Source organism: Doryrhamphus excisus, chromosome 9 (assembly GCF_030265055.1).
Source record: "Doryrhamphus excisus isolate RoL2022-K1 chromosome 9, RoL_Dexc_1.0, whole genome shotgun sequence".
Lineage (NCBI taxonomy): Eukaryota > Metazoa > Chordata > Actinopteri > Syngnathiformes > Syngnathidae > Doryrhamphus > Doryrhamphus excisus.
Window position 1 is genome coordinate 21,508,685 of NC_080474.1, and position 13,130 is coordinate 21,521,814.

Genomic DNA, 13,130 nt, shown 5'->3' on the forward strand with positions numbered 1-13,130 from the left:
AAAGGCACCCAGTCTAATATAATACAATAACTCACATCACATTCTGCCTTTATTTAAACTAATACTTGTGCTGCATTGAAATACACAACATTCATTTGTACTGAGCGCTAGAATTGAAGTGTATTTTTCTACTGATGGAGCAAAGCCAGCACACCATGCAGGTGACAATGTGCTGACACTGCCACCCTGTGGTATAAACGGGAACTACATGCCGTCTGCCTTCATAACCTGAGAGCCAAACAGCTCAAGTGGCAATGCTGTGTATTGCCGTAAATTTGTGAAAAGTGACTTTTAAAAACGCTTTTAAAATATATTCCACTTGTGAAAACTCAAATGATCTTCGAAGTGTATTTCAAGCTATATGATGTCGAACCTGGTTTCTTACGCCGGTGAGAAAGGCTGCTATCTCATTAGCCTAGCCACACGGCTACTTTAGCTGAGCCTCCATAACGCCCATAATTTGACCTACATAACAATTAAAGGCAATTTATCTCCATGAATGAAATCAATATATATTTTTATTAACAAGTTGAAAAAAATGAATTGTATTGAACAACACAGCAATAAAGTGCACGATGGAATCCTATAATCACAAAAATAATGAATTAAACTTTCTTTCAATCAATAAAACTTCAATAAATGTAAACCTTACCTTTAAGTGTAAAGTACTCCCATACTTTTGACATCCTATCGCGAGAGCTTTTCTTCTCCCCGGACTCGCTGCGACTTGATGGATTCTGAATGACTAGCATTAGTGGTGTGTTGGTCATGAACGAACGGGTCAAAAGAACTAGTTCTTTTTTGTGAACGGAATGAACTGGGTCACAGCTCCTATAATACCCGTGAAGTCCGTTCAGTTGCAAATGCTTTCTTTGATTGGCTGGAGAGTCAGTTAGCCGTTCCTTTTGAAAGGCGGGACTATCTGCGTCTTATCCTATCGTCGCGCCTCGCTCTGTGGGTGGGTGGGGTTAGCTGACTGAAACACGAGTGAACGGACTGACTCGACACGGCTGACCGGGTCTATGCACAAGGGTAGATCACAGGCTAACGACCAATTGACGTAAATGAACGGATCTTTTTACTGAATGAACCGTAATGATCCGGTTCACTGAAATGAACGGGTTAGCCCACCACTACTACGCGAGTGCAGTTCTTGGGCGTCGACGTCATCGATGACGTCAACGCGTTGTCCCAGCCCAAGTGTTGATCTTTAAATGCCTTTAAGGTGCTATTCGTTTTGTCTTAGACTACTTTGATTAAAATAAAACCGTAAATATTTGAATAGTGTAGAACTTCTATTGCAACATTTGGAATAGAAAAAAGACAAGGGGGGACAGATTATATGTCTGTATTTATTTTCATCAGAACACAGTTTTAATCATCGTAGCAGTAGTTTTCATACTTCTTCAAAAAAGATCATGACTCGTGAGACTTGTTTTTATAAATCATTTCATCAAAGTCGTCTGTAGAAAAATGAAAGAAGTTAGTCCAACTAAAGCATCTATAATATTACAATATACTGGTAGTGTAATAGTAATCATAATAATCAATAATCAGCAATGATACTTCCATATACTTTTTCCATTTCTAGAGTCGTTAAAATCTTTCCGCATTCACACTCCAACCACAACCTCGTTCTTTCTTTCTCTCGCTCTCTCGACAAAAGCTGAGGACAAAAAAAACAAAACAAAACAAAACTAGCGACACATTCTCACAAAATAAAGAAGGAGGAATTGTAAAGGAACATGACATCAAGTCACAAGGAAAACCTCGGAGGTGGACGCCAGGGAAGGGAAGATATTTACAACCAAAATCAAGCAAAAAGTGAATGGGCTTCTGCATAGATCCACAGGAGAGAATGTATGCCATTTGGTTCTGGGGGTACACACAATATATGTGTTTGTATGTTGGCGATAGCATGGCGATAGCATGGAACTGCTACAAGTGCTACAGACCATAATCATTGGAGCCCACTTCTCCTCGACATGATGAAACACAAACAGGAACAAACCACAGCAGTGTTGCGTGCGTGCAGGCCTTCATTACCGGATTGGGGCTTTTGATATGAAAATGTTGTATTTCAGTGTTGGTCAGAAGAAACCCTTGTGCACAAAATGTCCTTTTGTGCAGCAAGGCGTGACAAACATTTGAACATGTGTGCTTGTGGCGAGGTTTGTTGATGTGGATGAGCTGAAAGCCATAGGTTCTACGACCCTGACGGACCCTGTTTACTTCCTGTTGCTCTTCATGCTTTAGAAAAACAAACCTTGCCTTTTGCAATCTGGTGTGGTGATGGGTTCGCACTAGGGCCCGCCCCATCCAGTGGATGGCGTTGTGGTGAAAAAAAAAATTCTTTCAATGTCGTCTCTGAAAAGCATGTATGTTCAAATTTGGGAGTGAAGAAAAAAAAATCTAAAATACAAGTTTCTGTGAATAAAAGTAAAAACAAAAAAAAGTAAATATATTATTATATAGAAAACAAATTTGGGAGTGAAGAAAAAAAAATCTAAAATACAAGTTTCTGTGAATAAAAGTAAAAAAAAAAAATCTAAATATATTATTATATAGAAAACTTTGTACCCGAAAGACCACACAGAAATAATAATACTACTAATAATAACAAAAATAAAAATAATTAACTATTTTTATTATGCATATAAAAATAAACATTATTGTTGTTGTTATATATTTTTTATTTTTATATATGAATATTTACCTGGATAAAAGAAATGTGATACGAAACTAAACAGAGGAAAGTTGACCCAAAAAATCTGAAAACGTGGACATACACGCTTTCCATGTGACAATACATATTTCGTATTTAATACAGAGTAGCAGATACATTTGAAAAATGAAGATGTCTAAGAAAAAACAAACAAAAGTGTGCCATAATACATAGAATATTGTCATTTCTCTCTGTGTGTTTGTCTGATTATGTCCGGGTCCTTTTTCTTTCTCTGGTCTGTGTGACAACAAGTTACCATGTAAAGAGCAATTTTCTTTTTTGGCTTAGGGGAACAAATCGTTTGGCCTCAAACACTGGACTTCATAAATATGTTATACAGGTGACCAGGCTAAATAATCAGTGCATTTTTGTTGATGCACGTCGCTATGTGCACTATCTAGCCTAAATAAGAGTTCATGTATTAAGTTTTACAGTGAATCATGCAGATTATTTGTTAATCTCTGTCTTGCACACTCCCAAAGTGTGTCAACAGAACACAAACGCACACATTTTTGGAACGCATGAAGCAGCAAGGCGGCCAAAGCAAAACAAGATCAACACCACCATCTAGCGGTTGAGGTTGGTATCGCTGTTCTGTCATGTATATGTTGCATCGTGAAATGATTGACATCAGTTATCGGATTAGACATCTCTCGTCAGTTGGAATACAAACGCTTGATGTTGAATTTTCGGAATACCTGATCAAGGAAAGAATTGAAAATCAAATGAAGTCAGCCCTTGAGGTCACATGATTCCTTCCTGTGGTTCAACATTTGCACACCAGAGATCAGCTGACTTCCGGGATGAGGCGACGGCAATGGACGATCGCAGGAAACAGGAAGTGAGTTGGTACGGAACCTGTGTTGTGTTGTGATTGTTTAAAAAGCCCTTTACTTCATGAAACGTTAGTCAGACAAACAAAATGGCTGCCAGGCTACGAGAGCTAATTCTGGGATGAGTTGAACGAAATCATGCACAAACTCACTTTGACACGTCACGTCGTCGTGTACCTTTGTCAGCAAAAGCACATGGAATTGAACAGTTTAGAGAAGCGAAGGTAACGCCCAGTGGTCAGGTTGCCTGTGAATTAAAAGGCCTGAGTTACATTACTGAAAAAGAGTTTTGGTTTAGGTGTAAACAGAAAAGCGGTGACTAAATGAAACAAAAAAAATTCAAATCATGGCAATAAAGAAGTTGATCAGGCATACCTTTGAAACATAATAACCATCATAATAAAAGCGCTTGTGTCAGTCATTGTTAAAATCCCAAAGTTATGTAGCCTCGCTGTCGAAAAGCAGAACCTGAATGGGAATTTGGTTCAATGACTCCCATCGCATCTTTGGTTGGAGACATGTTTTGTTCTGTGAGACAAAAAAAAGTGTCTTTGGGAACGAATGAACAAACCCGCTAACCTCGTTACATACGGTATCTCACAAAAGTACACACACCGTATTTCAGCACGCATTTCATAGCAGTTTATCCTCCCAAGTGACAGACAGTACTACACAGAGTGAACGTGGATATACCGTATATTCATTCATTCATTTTCTACCGGGGTGCTGGAGCCTATCCCAGCTGTCTTGGGGCGAGAGGCGGGGTACACCCTGGACTGGTGGCCAGCCAATCCCAGGGCACATATAGACAAACAACCATTGGATATACCCTACAGTTTTTTCAAAACTTTGAATTCTGCGGCTAATGTGGCTAATTTATGGCTAAATTCAGATCTTGTGTTTTACTTCAGAACTACGACTAAATGTTTAAATATTGTGCCACTTGTGAGGCAGTGAGGAAACGGTAGATCACAAGCTATCAGCGCACGCACAACGAGCTTCTCAACCCGCTGGAAATCAGTATGACAATGTAACTGTCTGACTCACAACACTTCACAAACAACACAAAATTCATCACACAGCAACTTCACACTCCAAATATGTACCTCAGAGATATACGTTTTAACGTTTTCTCTTATTGCATTGGGTCTGAGCAATGCGTTCATTGGTGCGCTGCAATGACGTCAGCCTCCCTATGGGTTCTGGGTCCTCTGGTGCCTTCTTTCATTCACCGTTTTCTATGCTGCTTGTCCATTGAAATCCTTTTCAAAAAACAAAATGCATTATGAAAAAACTTCATTTTAAACTCGTATAGGTGCATGTTTGTATATTTCCAAGGTATACCTTTGGCGTGTTAAGCTGCTGCGTGTTGAATTTAGTGTGGTTAGTAAAGTGTTCTTAGTAAGATGACATGGTGAGTCAGACGGTTAAATATAATGACCTGCGATTTGCATTTGGTTGACGAGCTCGTTGTGAATGCATTCACTTTTTTTGCAGTAATATGACTAATTTAGGCCCAAAATATGTACAATATAAATATTTTTTGGATTAATAACAGGCCATAGTCAATGACGAAACAGTCCCAATAGCTGGCAGTACAAGTGAGTAGTACATGGTGGTGGTCGCGTCATCGTCTCAGGCTGCACGAGTGCTGCCGGGGCTGGGTGAGCTGCGGTTCACTGAAGAGAAACATGAATGCCAACATGTCCTGTGACATTGTGAGGTGGAGCATGATACCCGATATGACATATTGTCTGTGAGGTGTACTCACTTGTGTTGTGTTGTGCTATTCCAGCAGTAATGGACGTGTGTTGACTCATTTTCAGTGGATAGTAAATCTATACTGCAGGTTATTAATACAGCTTATTTTCCACCGTGTCGTCCCTTGGAAAGATATCGTGAAATGCATGCTGAATTACGAGGAAGCGTTGCACTCGCTTTTGTTCCTAATTTTATTATAAGATAGTAACGTAATGTAATGAATCAGTTAGCTGAGGTTGTGCTGTTCAATCCCAACAAAGCAGTGTGGAAACATTTTAAAAATGTCAATTCATGGCACCAACCTGATGCACATTCACCATTATGTTGAATTATGTTATCATTCATTTGATTTGTTTGGAGTTTTGATCGTTTGGCTCAGTCCTCGTGGGATGTTTCAGGATAGCTTGACTTTACAACTCTTTATGTCACATTTTCATGTTGTCTTGGACTCTACTCGTAAAGTCCAGGATTAAAAAAAGAAAACAAACGTACATACACACTCAAAATAAGTGAAGAAAAAAAAGACAAAAGCCAAATTGTCAAAACACTCTTAGTGTTCATGAAAGTGAAGTGGTGTGTGTGTTTTTATTAAAACGGTACAGTGGAACCTCCGAGGTTGAATGGGATACTGGTCAATGTCCAGTTTCTTCAGATTTAGAAGCAATTTTTAGCACTGGAAATAATGAAAACTGAATATATGAGTTACAGACATCGATACTCATAATATTACACGTTTATTGCGATAAAATTCTGACTTAATATTTTGACTTTATTCTCAGCAAATAAATGCTGTTTTTTTAAATACAATTTTTGCTGTTTTTATTTTCCAAATATTTCAACTTTCTGCTTGTATTCTGCAAGTATTTCAACTTTCGCAAAATTATGACTTTATTCCCATAATATTTTGACTTTATTCTAATAACATTATAACTTTTCCACAACGTAATTTTCCAAAACTTCTACTTTATTCTACGTTTGTTTGTCTTCTATAATATTGCCTTATTGGGCATGACAGAAAAAATGTTCCTATGTTCAACACAATATTTCTATATTTGTTGTTGTTATTATCCTGGTCCTTGAGGTTTAGCGACATTAGCATCCCAAAATGAAAGCAAAAGGCAGAGAACTAATGTATTTGTGACGACTCTTGATTCAGTCTGGTCATATTTGACAAGTTGAGGGGTCTTTCATTCCAGAGGTTCCACCGTACAATGCATCGTGTCCACAAAGAGTTGTACTAAAGCGGATTTATCCTTCACGAGCTAAGCCGTTGTCAGTATATAAATGCACCCATGCTTGTAAAAGAAGTTTTAGTTCAATCAAAATAATATCTCACAAAACAAAGACAGGGAGGCGACCCATAAAGCTGCAAGGCCTCGGAGTGAACCACTTCTTTGGTGATGAGATCACATGGCAACATCCTCACTTTCCCTTGGATTTGTGCAAACAGCAGGAGGGGTGGTCAGCTGGTGCGCTGCTAGTACGCGTCGCCTGGTCAAGTAGATGTCAATCATCTGCACTACTCAAAGGGACTGAGGCCACTTTGGCCTTTTTTTGGTGAAATCCGAAACTGTTAAATAGAGCAGAATATGGAGATAATCCAAGTATTGAACGCCACAAACGGGATTTTGGTTAGAAATAATTGTCTTATAATAGGTAATGGGTCACAGCAGCTCTTTAAAAGTACATTTTGGAAGCTTTTTGTGAAATTTAAGTTGGTAACTCTTGTAGAATAATAAAATAAGCTATATATTCCATGCAGCAGATGTCATTTTGGTTTGAACTATTTGAGCTGTGTCATGTAATATGTGACAACAACTCTTTAAAAGTATATTTTAGAAGCTTTTGTGAAATATGAGCTCTTATATACAGCAGAATATTAAAATAACTGAGGTTTTCAAACCCAGCGGACAATATTTTGTTTAGGAAAAATTGAGTTTCTTCACGTAATTATGTTACAAAAGCTCCTTAAAAGTATATTTGAGAAGCTTTTGTGACATATAACCTGTTAAATACAGCAGAATATTAAAAATACCGTAGGTTTTCAAACTCAGCAGACAATATTTTGGTTAGGAATAATTGAGTTTCTTCATGTAATATGTTACCAAAGCTCCTTAAAAGTATATTTGAGAAGCTTTTGTGACATATAACCTGTTAAATACAGCAGAATATTAAAATAATGTAGGTTTTCAAACCCAGCAGATGTTATTCTGGTTAGGAAAATTTGAGTTTCTTCAAGTAATATTTTACCGAAGCTCCTTAAAAGTATATTTGAGAAGCTTTTGTGACATATAACCTGTTAAATAGAGCAGAATATTATAATAACGTAAGTTTTCTAACCCAGCTGACTTTATGTTTCTGTTCTTTACTGTGCAGGCTTTGGTTTCATGGCAAAAAGAAAGTGATCACTTCAAATGTTTTGGTCCGAACCAGAGTACCAAAGCGGGTAGTTGATGTGGTTTTCCACTGTGATGGAATCACCAAAGATGGAGTTTAGACCAGGCCAGAGCTTGTTTACGTAGGTGCGGGTCATAACAACATTTAATACCCTGTGACGTTGAACAGACCAAAATAACAAAGTGAGGGCTTAGAAATCATGTAAAAAAACAAAACAAAAAGATCATAGCACACATCACTCTGGCAGCAAAATTCTTTTTAACACCTCACAGCTCTCATTTTTACGCCTTCCTGTACGCAAAAGGATGAAATGTCAGAAGGAGAATATGATCTTTCATATTCAGGCAGCGCAACAGAAACCATGACTTGGAAACACAGTGTAAAAAAAAAAAAAAAAAAGCTCAAGTGAGAGAAACTCTTCCCACTCAAAGGCTGTGGCATTGTCCCCCCTACCCCACCTAACGAACTAAAGGAGCCCCTTGTGTCCCCTTTTGATTGGGTTTGTGTGTCTGTTGTGTCAAAGCGTCCCAGTGCTTCCGTGTGGAAGTGTTGCCCAACGTCGGCACAGGCGCACAGCTCCAGACGTCTGCAAAAAAACAAAAAAACTGTGGCTGTATTTTTCCATAGTGGTTGCCATGGTGAGGGAATCCCATCCGCCCCCCTCTCCCTCCCTCGCTCCCTCCCTCGCTCGCTCGCTCGCTCGCTCGCTCTTAGATCCCCTTCTCCATCCGCAACCTCACCTCCTCCTGGCATCACTCCTCACCGGCGGGGCTCTCCTCCAGAGGCGTGATGGCGGGGAGGCCCAGGCCCAGGCCCGTTGCATTGTGGGCGGCGGTGAGACTGGCCACCGTGTGCAGGAGGACCAGCACCAGCAGGCAGAGTTTGAGGCGGCTGTTACACAGTCTGCACGCTGCCGAGGAGCTGAGGGAGGTTCGGTGCTGGCACGGCGGGTGAGTTCTTTTCAGCGTCCCCCTGGATCGGTTGTCCACTTTCAAGTCCCACCGCACGTCGCAGCACTCCGCGTCCGGGTCCGCGCCTGACGGGTGGTCCTCCAGCAACCCTGGCCGCCGTGCCGAGGAAAAAAACGTTCAAAAGCGTAAAGTCAACCGCACGACTCCTTGTGCAAACGTATTTGCTCTACAGTTGGATTCAGGCGCTCGGCTACGGGCAGCATTTCACGTCTTCACAACATTCCCTTCAACGGGACCCACATACGGAAAACATACGGGAAGACACTCGGAAGCTCTTTCTGGGGTGGCATTTTCCCACGTGCGTTTCCACAAATGGGAATAATAACGTCTAGCGGGATAGGTCAATCAATGCTAATGCTGGAATAGACCATTTCCATACCTTCCTACCTTTGGCTCTACCAATTGAGGCATGGATTGGTCTGCTAATCTGTCCGTCCATCTACCCATCCATCTGCATTCCGATCTACTCATCTGCCTGTCCGGCATCTAACCATTCATCTGTCTACTCATCTACCGGTCTCTCTACGCATTTGTCAGTCTTCCAATCTACCCATCTACCTAGCCATCTGTTCACTCATCTACCCACGGATACTTGTCTACCATCTGTTTGCAAGTCTCTCTACGCATCTGTCAGTCTTACGATCTACTCATCCGCCTGTCTAGTTCATCTGTCTACTCATCTACCGGTCTCTCTACGATTTGTCTGACTTCCAATCTACCCATCTACCTAGCCATCTGTTCACTCATCTACCCATGTATACTTGTCTACCATCTCTCTCTACGCATCTGTCAGTCTTCCAATCTACCCATCTACCTAGTCATCTGTTCACTCATCTACCCACATATACTTGTCTACCATCTCTCTCTATGCATCTATCAGTCTTCCAATCTACCCATCTACCTAGTCATCTGTTCACTCATCTACCCACGTATGCTTGTCTACCATCTCTCTCTACGCATCTGTCAGTCTTACGATCTACTCATCCGCCTGTCTACCGTCTCACCATAGATCTGTCTATTCATCTACCCAGCTACCCGTTTTACAATCTATCCATCTGCCTGTCTACCCGTCTCACCATCTATTGGTTGCTCATCTACCCATTTACTTGCCCACCCATCTGTTTACCAGTCTCTCTACCATCTATCTGTCTTTCTATGTACACGTATATAAAATACACAGTATACACCCGTCTATGCTGTCTACCAGTCTATGCCTGCATGTCCCATTCATCTACCAAATGCATCCATTTATTGTAGATGTCAATCATTGTAAGGATTGTAAAAAGTGCCAACTTTGGGACTGTAAAGACCAGGAGGCCACCATGACGATGCCAGTCCGATCCCATCCGCCCGCCTCAGCGGGACAGGAGGACGCCTCGGCCAAAACTCCATCAGGGAGCGATGACTCAATGCCCTCCTCCGTGGCGGCCATTTTCAGGGTCCAATAAGGAATGAAGAGACAGCCCTGAGGAGGTGACAAACTTGGCAGGAGGTCAATGGCGCCATTACCACAGCCACGGAGCACGGGCCCTTGTTATACACGTCCTTAAGGACACGCTGACAGGCGGGATCTGGGAAAGGTCGGGATAATCATTACTTTGTCACGTGGGAGCCAAAACACTGGGGCCCACGGGGCCGATGGGGCCACTCTCATTGCTCAACGGGGTGACAGGAACTAAGAAACATTATATAGAAATATTACAAATATTAAGAAATTAATCATATTAATTATTCATTAATCATATTAATTGAAATATTAATATTACTATTATTAATATAACTATTCATATGATATATTATAAATAGTATGCATATTTATATTAATATTATTAATTTTAATATATTAATAATATTAAGCAATATTAGAGGAAGCTGTGTACTAATATCAACTTTAATCACCTTGCTAACCTGCTGTGACCTGAAGCCATGCTTGGATACTGGGAATTTCAACAATGACCCGAAAACCAATAGGGACAGGTTAAAATCCCAATATAGAGAAATTAAACAACAAACGTTGAGATTATTAATATATTAAAATATTATATAAATATTATATAAAAATTATGTACTATTTGTGTAAAATATAATATAATATAATATAATATAATATAATATAATATAATATAATATAATATAATATAATATAATATAATATAATATAATATAAGACAATATACAGTTTATTTTTGCTCCTGCAAATAAAACCCTGTACTGCTGTTCACGTCCGCTAGAGGGCGTCATCCATACAGCATTTACTGCTTGTACATAAATTCACTTTTCTCATTCATGGGTGCTACATTTCCCCCACAGCAACAACTTCAAGCCTTCATTTAGGACTCACTCCCGTCTTGTGTGTCCTGACCTGACATCAGCAGGCACACAAAGAGCTGCACACACATAGCGTTCATGTCCTCGGGTTCCATAGTGGGCCTGCCAGAGATGGGCCGCCATTGTTGTCATGGCGTATCCTTGGTGATGAGATGGCGCACTCTGCAACTGTAAAGTGTTTCCTGTGTGTGGTCTACATCGCAATGATGTACAGCACCAACACAGGGGGGGGGGCGACTGGATCAAGGATTCATCTCTCTGCTCATATCCTTAGTATGATGGTGGCCGAGGGGCAAGCAAGGTGCAAACGCTCCAAACCAGGAGTGTTCAAACTTTTCATTTCTCATGGAACAAAACGGATGCTAGCCAGGCTACCAGAGGTGTCAAAGCTGAGGGATATCTGTCTTTAAAGTCTCACGTGCGTTCATATCATACAATAAGCAAGATCAAAATTTAGCATGGGATCACACAGGCGTGCTTTATAAAAGTGTAAAAGCCTTCCGTGTCGTACGGTATTTTAAAGAGCAAAAAGAAGTGTGTTGTTTGTACCTGTACATATAAAACTGGGGCTGCCTCCGTGAATGAGATCATCATTGTCAGGGAGGACAAAGGGACACCGCTGCTGCACCTCCAGGCAGTATTGACCACAGGGGATTCTCCTAGTGCAGTGCATCTGGGTGGTCTGGAAGTACTGAGAACACAGCCACGGCTTGTATGCCAACTGGGGATAAGGGAGACAAGGCAAACCAGCATTTTAATCACCATCATCATCTGGACACTTTGGAATTCTGGAACATGAACACTCTTGATGCTTGCTTGGAGGTGGAATCGGCAATTTGTGCTCAAACGAGATCATCCGTGTATTGTCACCAAAATCGAAATGGGAACACCCCCTGGAAAAATAATTTATGTGGCACAAAATATAATATCAATTATAAGTGAGCCAAACAAACACAATGAAACCGCCTGGAAAGGTTGCATAATATAATTATTAAAAAAATGGAGCCTATCCCAGCTGTCTTGGGGTGAGAGGCGGGGTCCACCCTGGACTGGTGGCCAGCCAATCCCAGGGCACATATAGACAAACAACCATTCACACTCACATTCATACCTATGGACAATTTGGAGTGGCTAATTCACCTAGCATGTTTTTGGAATGTGGGAGGAAACCGGAGTACCCGGAGAAAACCCACGCATGCACGGGGAGAACATGCAAACTCCACACAGAGGGTGGAATTGAACCCTGATCTCCTAGCTATTAGGTCTGCACGCTAACCACTCGACCGCCGTGCAGCCCGTATATATTAAATGTAAAATATAATAAAAAATCTCAATTATTCTTAAGAAATGTACAAAGATAATTTCTACAATGTTACACCTCTCTGTGTGAATGCTACTGGCCCCGCCTCCACCCACAGAGACAATGAGACTGTAGGACTGACAAAAGGGTTAGGGTTCTGTTCAAACGCGCCACCTTGGAGAACCTTGGAAGAAAACAGACCCGCATGCATATGGCAATATATCGAAGCCGGCAAAATGATCAAGTCCATTTTTTATTTATTGTGTCCCAGGCCGAGTCCCCACGAGACCCTTTTGTGTCCAAATACCATATACGTAATCACAACACAGCATTTTGACTTCAGAGACGTAAATCAGAGAAAAGTGTTTTCTTTGCGTCTATTCACTGACTCCATAAAGAAAAAGCGCTTTCTTTCTTTCTTTCTTTCTTTCTTTCTTTCTTTCTTTCTTTCTTTCTTTCTTTCTTTCTTTCTTTCTTTCTTTCTTTCTTTCTTTCTTTCTTTCTTTCTTTCTTTCTTTCTTTCTTTCTTTCTTTCTTTCTTTCTTTCTTTCTTTTGCACCAACGTGGCAGACACACTACGGTATGCGCCATTATCACCTGCGGCAATTAGCTGCTATTTCCTGTGAATCCCTCCCAGGTCTCCAAGCTAAGTTTCCGCCTGCTGGGAGCTAATCGTCACGCCTTAAAACATATCATACAGCACTTCCTGCCAACACAGATTCTATTTAATAAACAGGACGCAGTGTGAATGTGTTTGTGTGTGTGTGAGCTGTACGGTGTGGAGTGGGCGGGACAAGGAAAATCAAGTCCTGCAT

The 13,130-nt window shown here is 40.8% G+C and overlaps 1 protein-coding gene across 1 annotated transcript in view; it reads right to left on the reverse strand.

Annotated features, from left to right (window-relative positions):
• Positions 1-1,350: 1,350 nt before the first annotated feature.
• The window catches only part of LOC131135493 (NALCN channel auxiliary factor 1), a 70,436-nt gene continuing 58,656 nt past the window's right edge, over positions 1,351-13,130 (reverse strand). The window contains exons 2-4 of the mRNA XM_058081460.1: positions 11,565-11,736; positions 8,457-8,776; positions 1,351-8,302 (exon numbers count right to left, since the gene is read on the reverse strand). Coding sequence (XP_057937443.1) covers positions 8,469-8,776; positions 11,565-11,736 — 480 coding nt within the window. The 3' untranslated portion in view covers positions 1,351-8,302; positions 8,457-8,468. The remainder of the gene's footprint in view (positions 8,303-8,456; positions 8,777-11,564; positions 11,737-13,130) is intronic.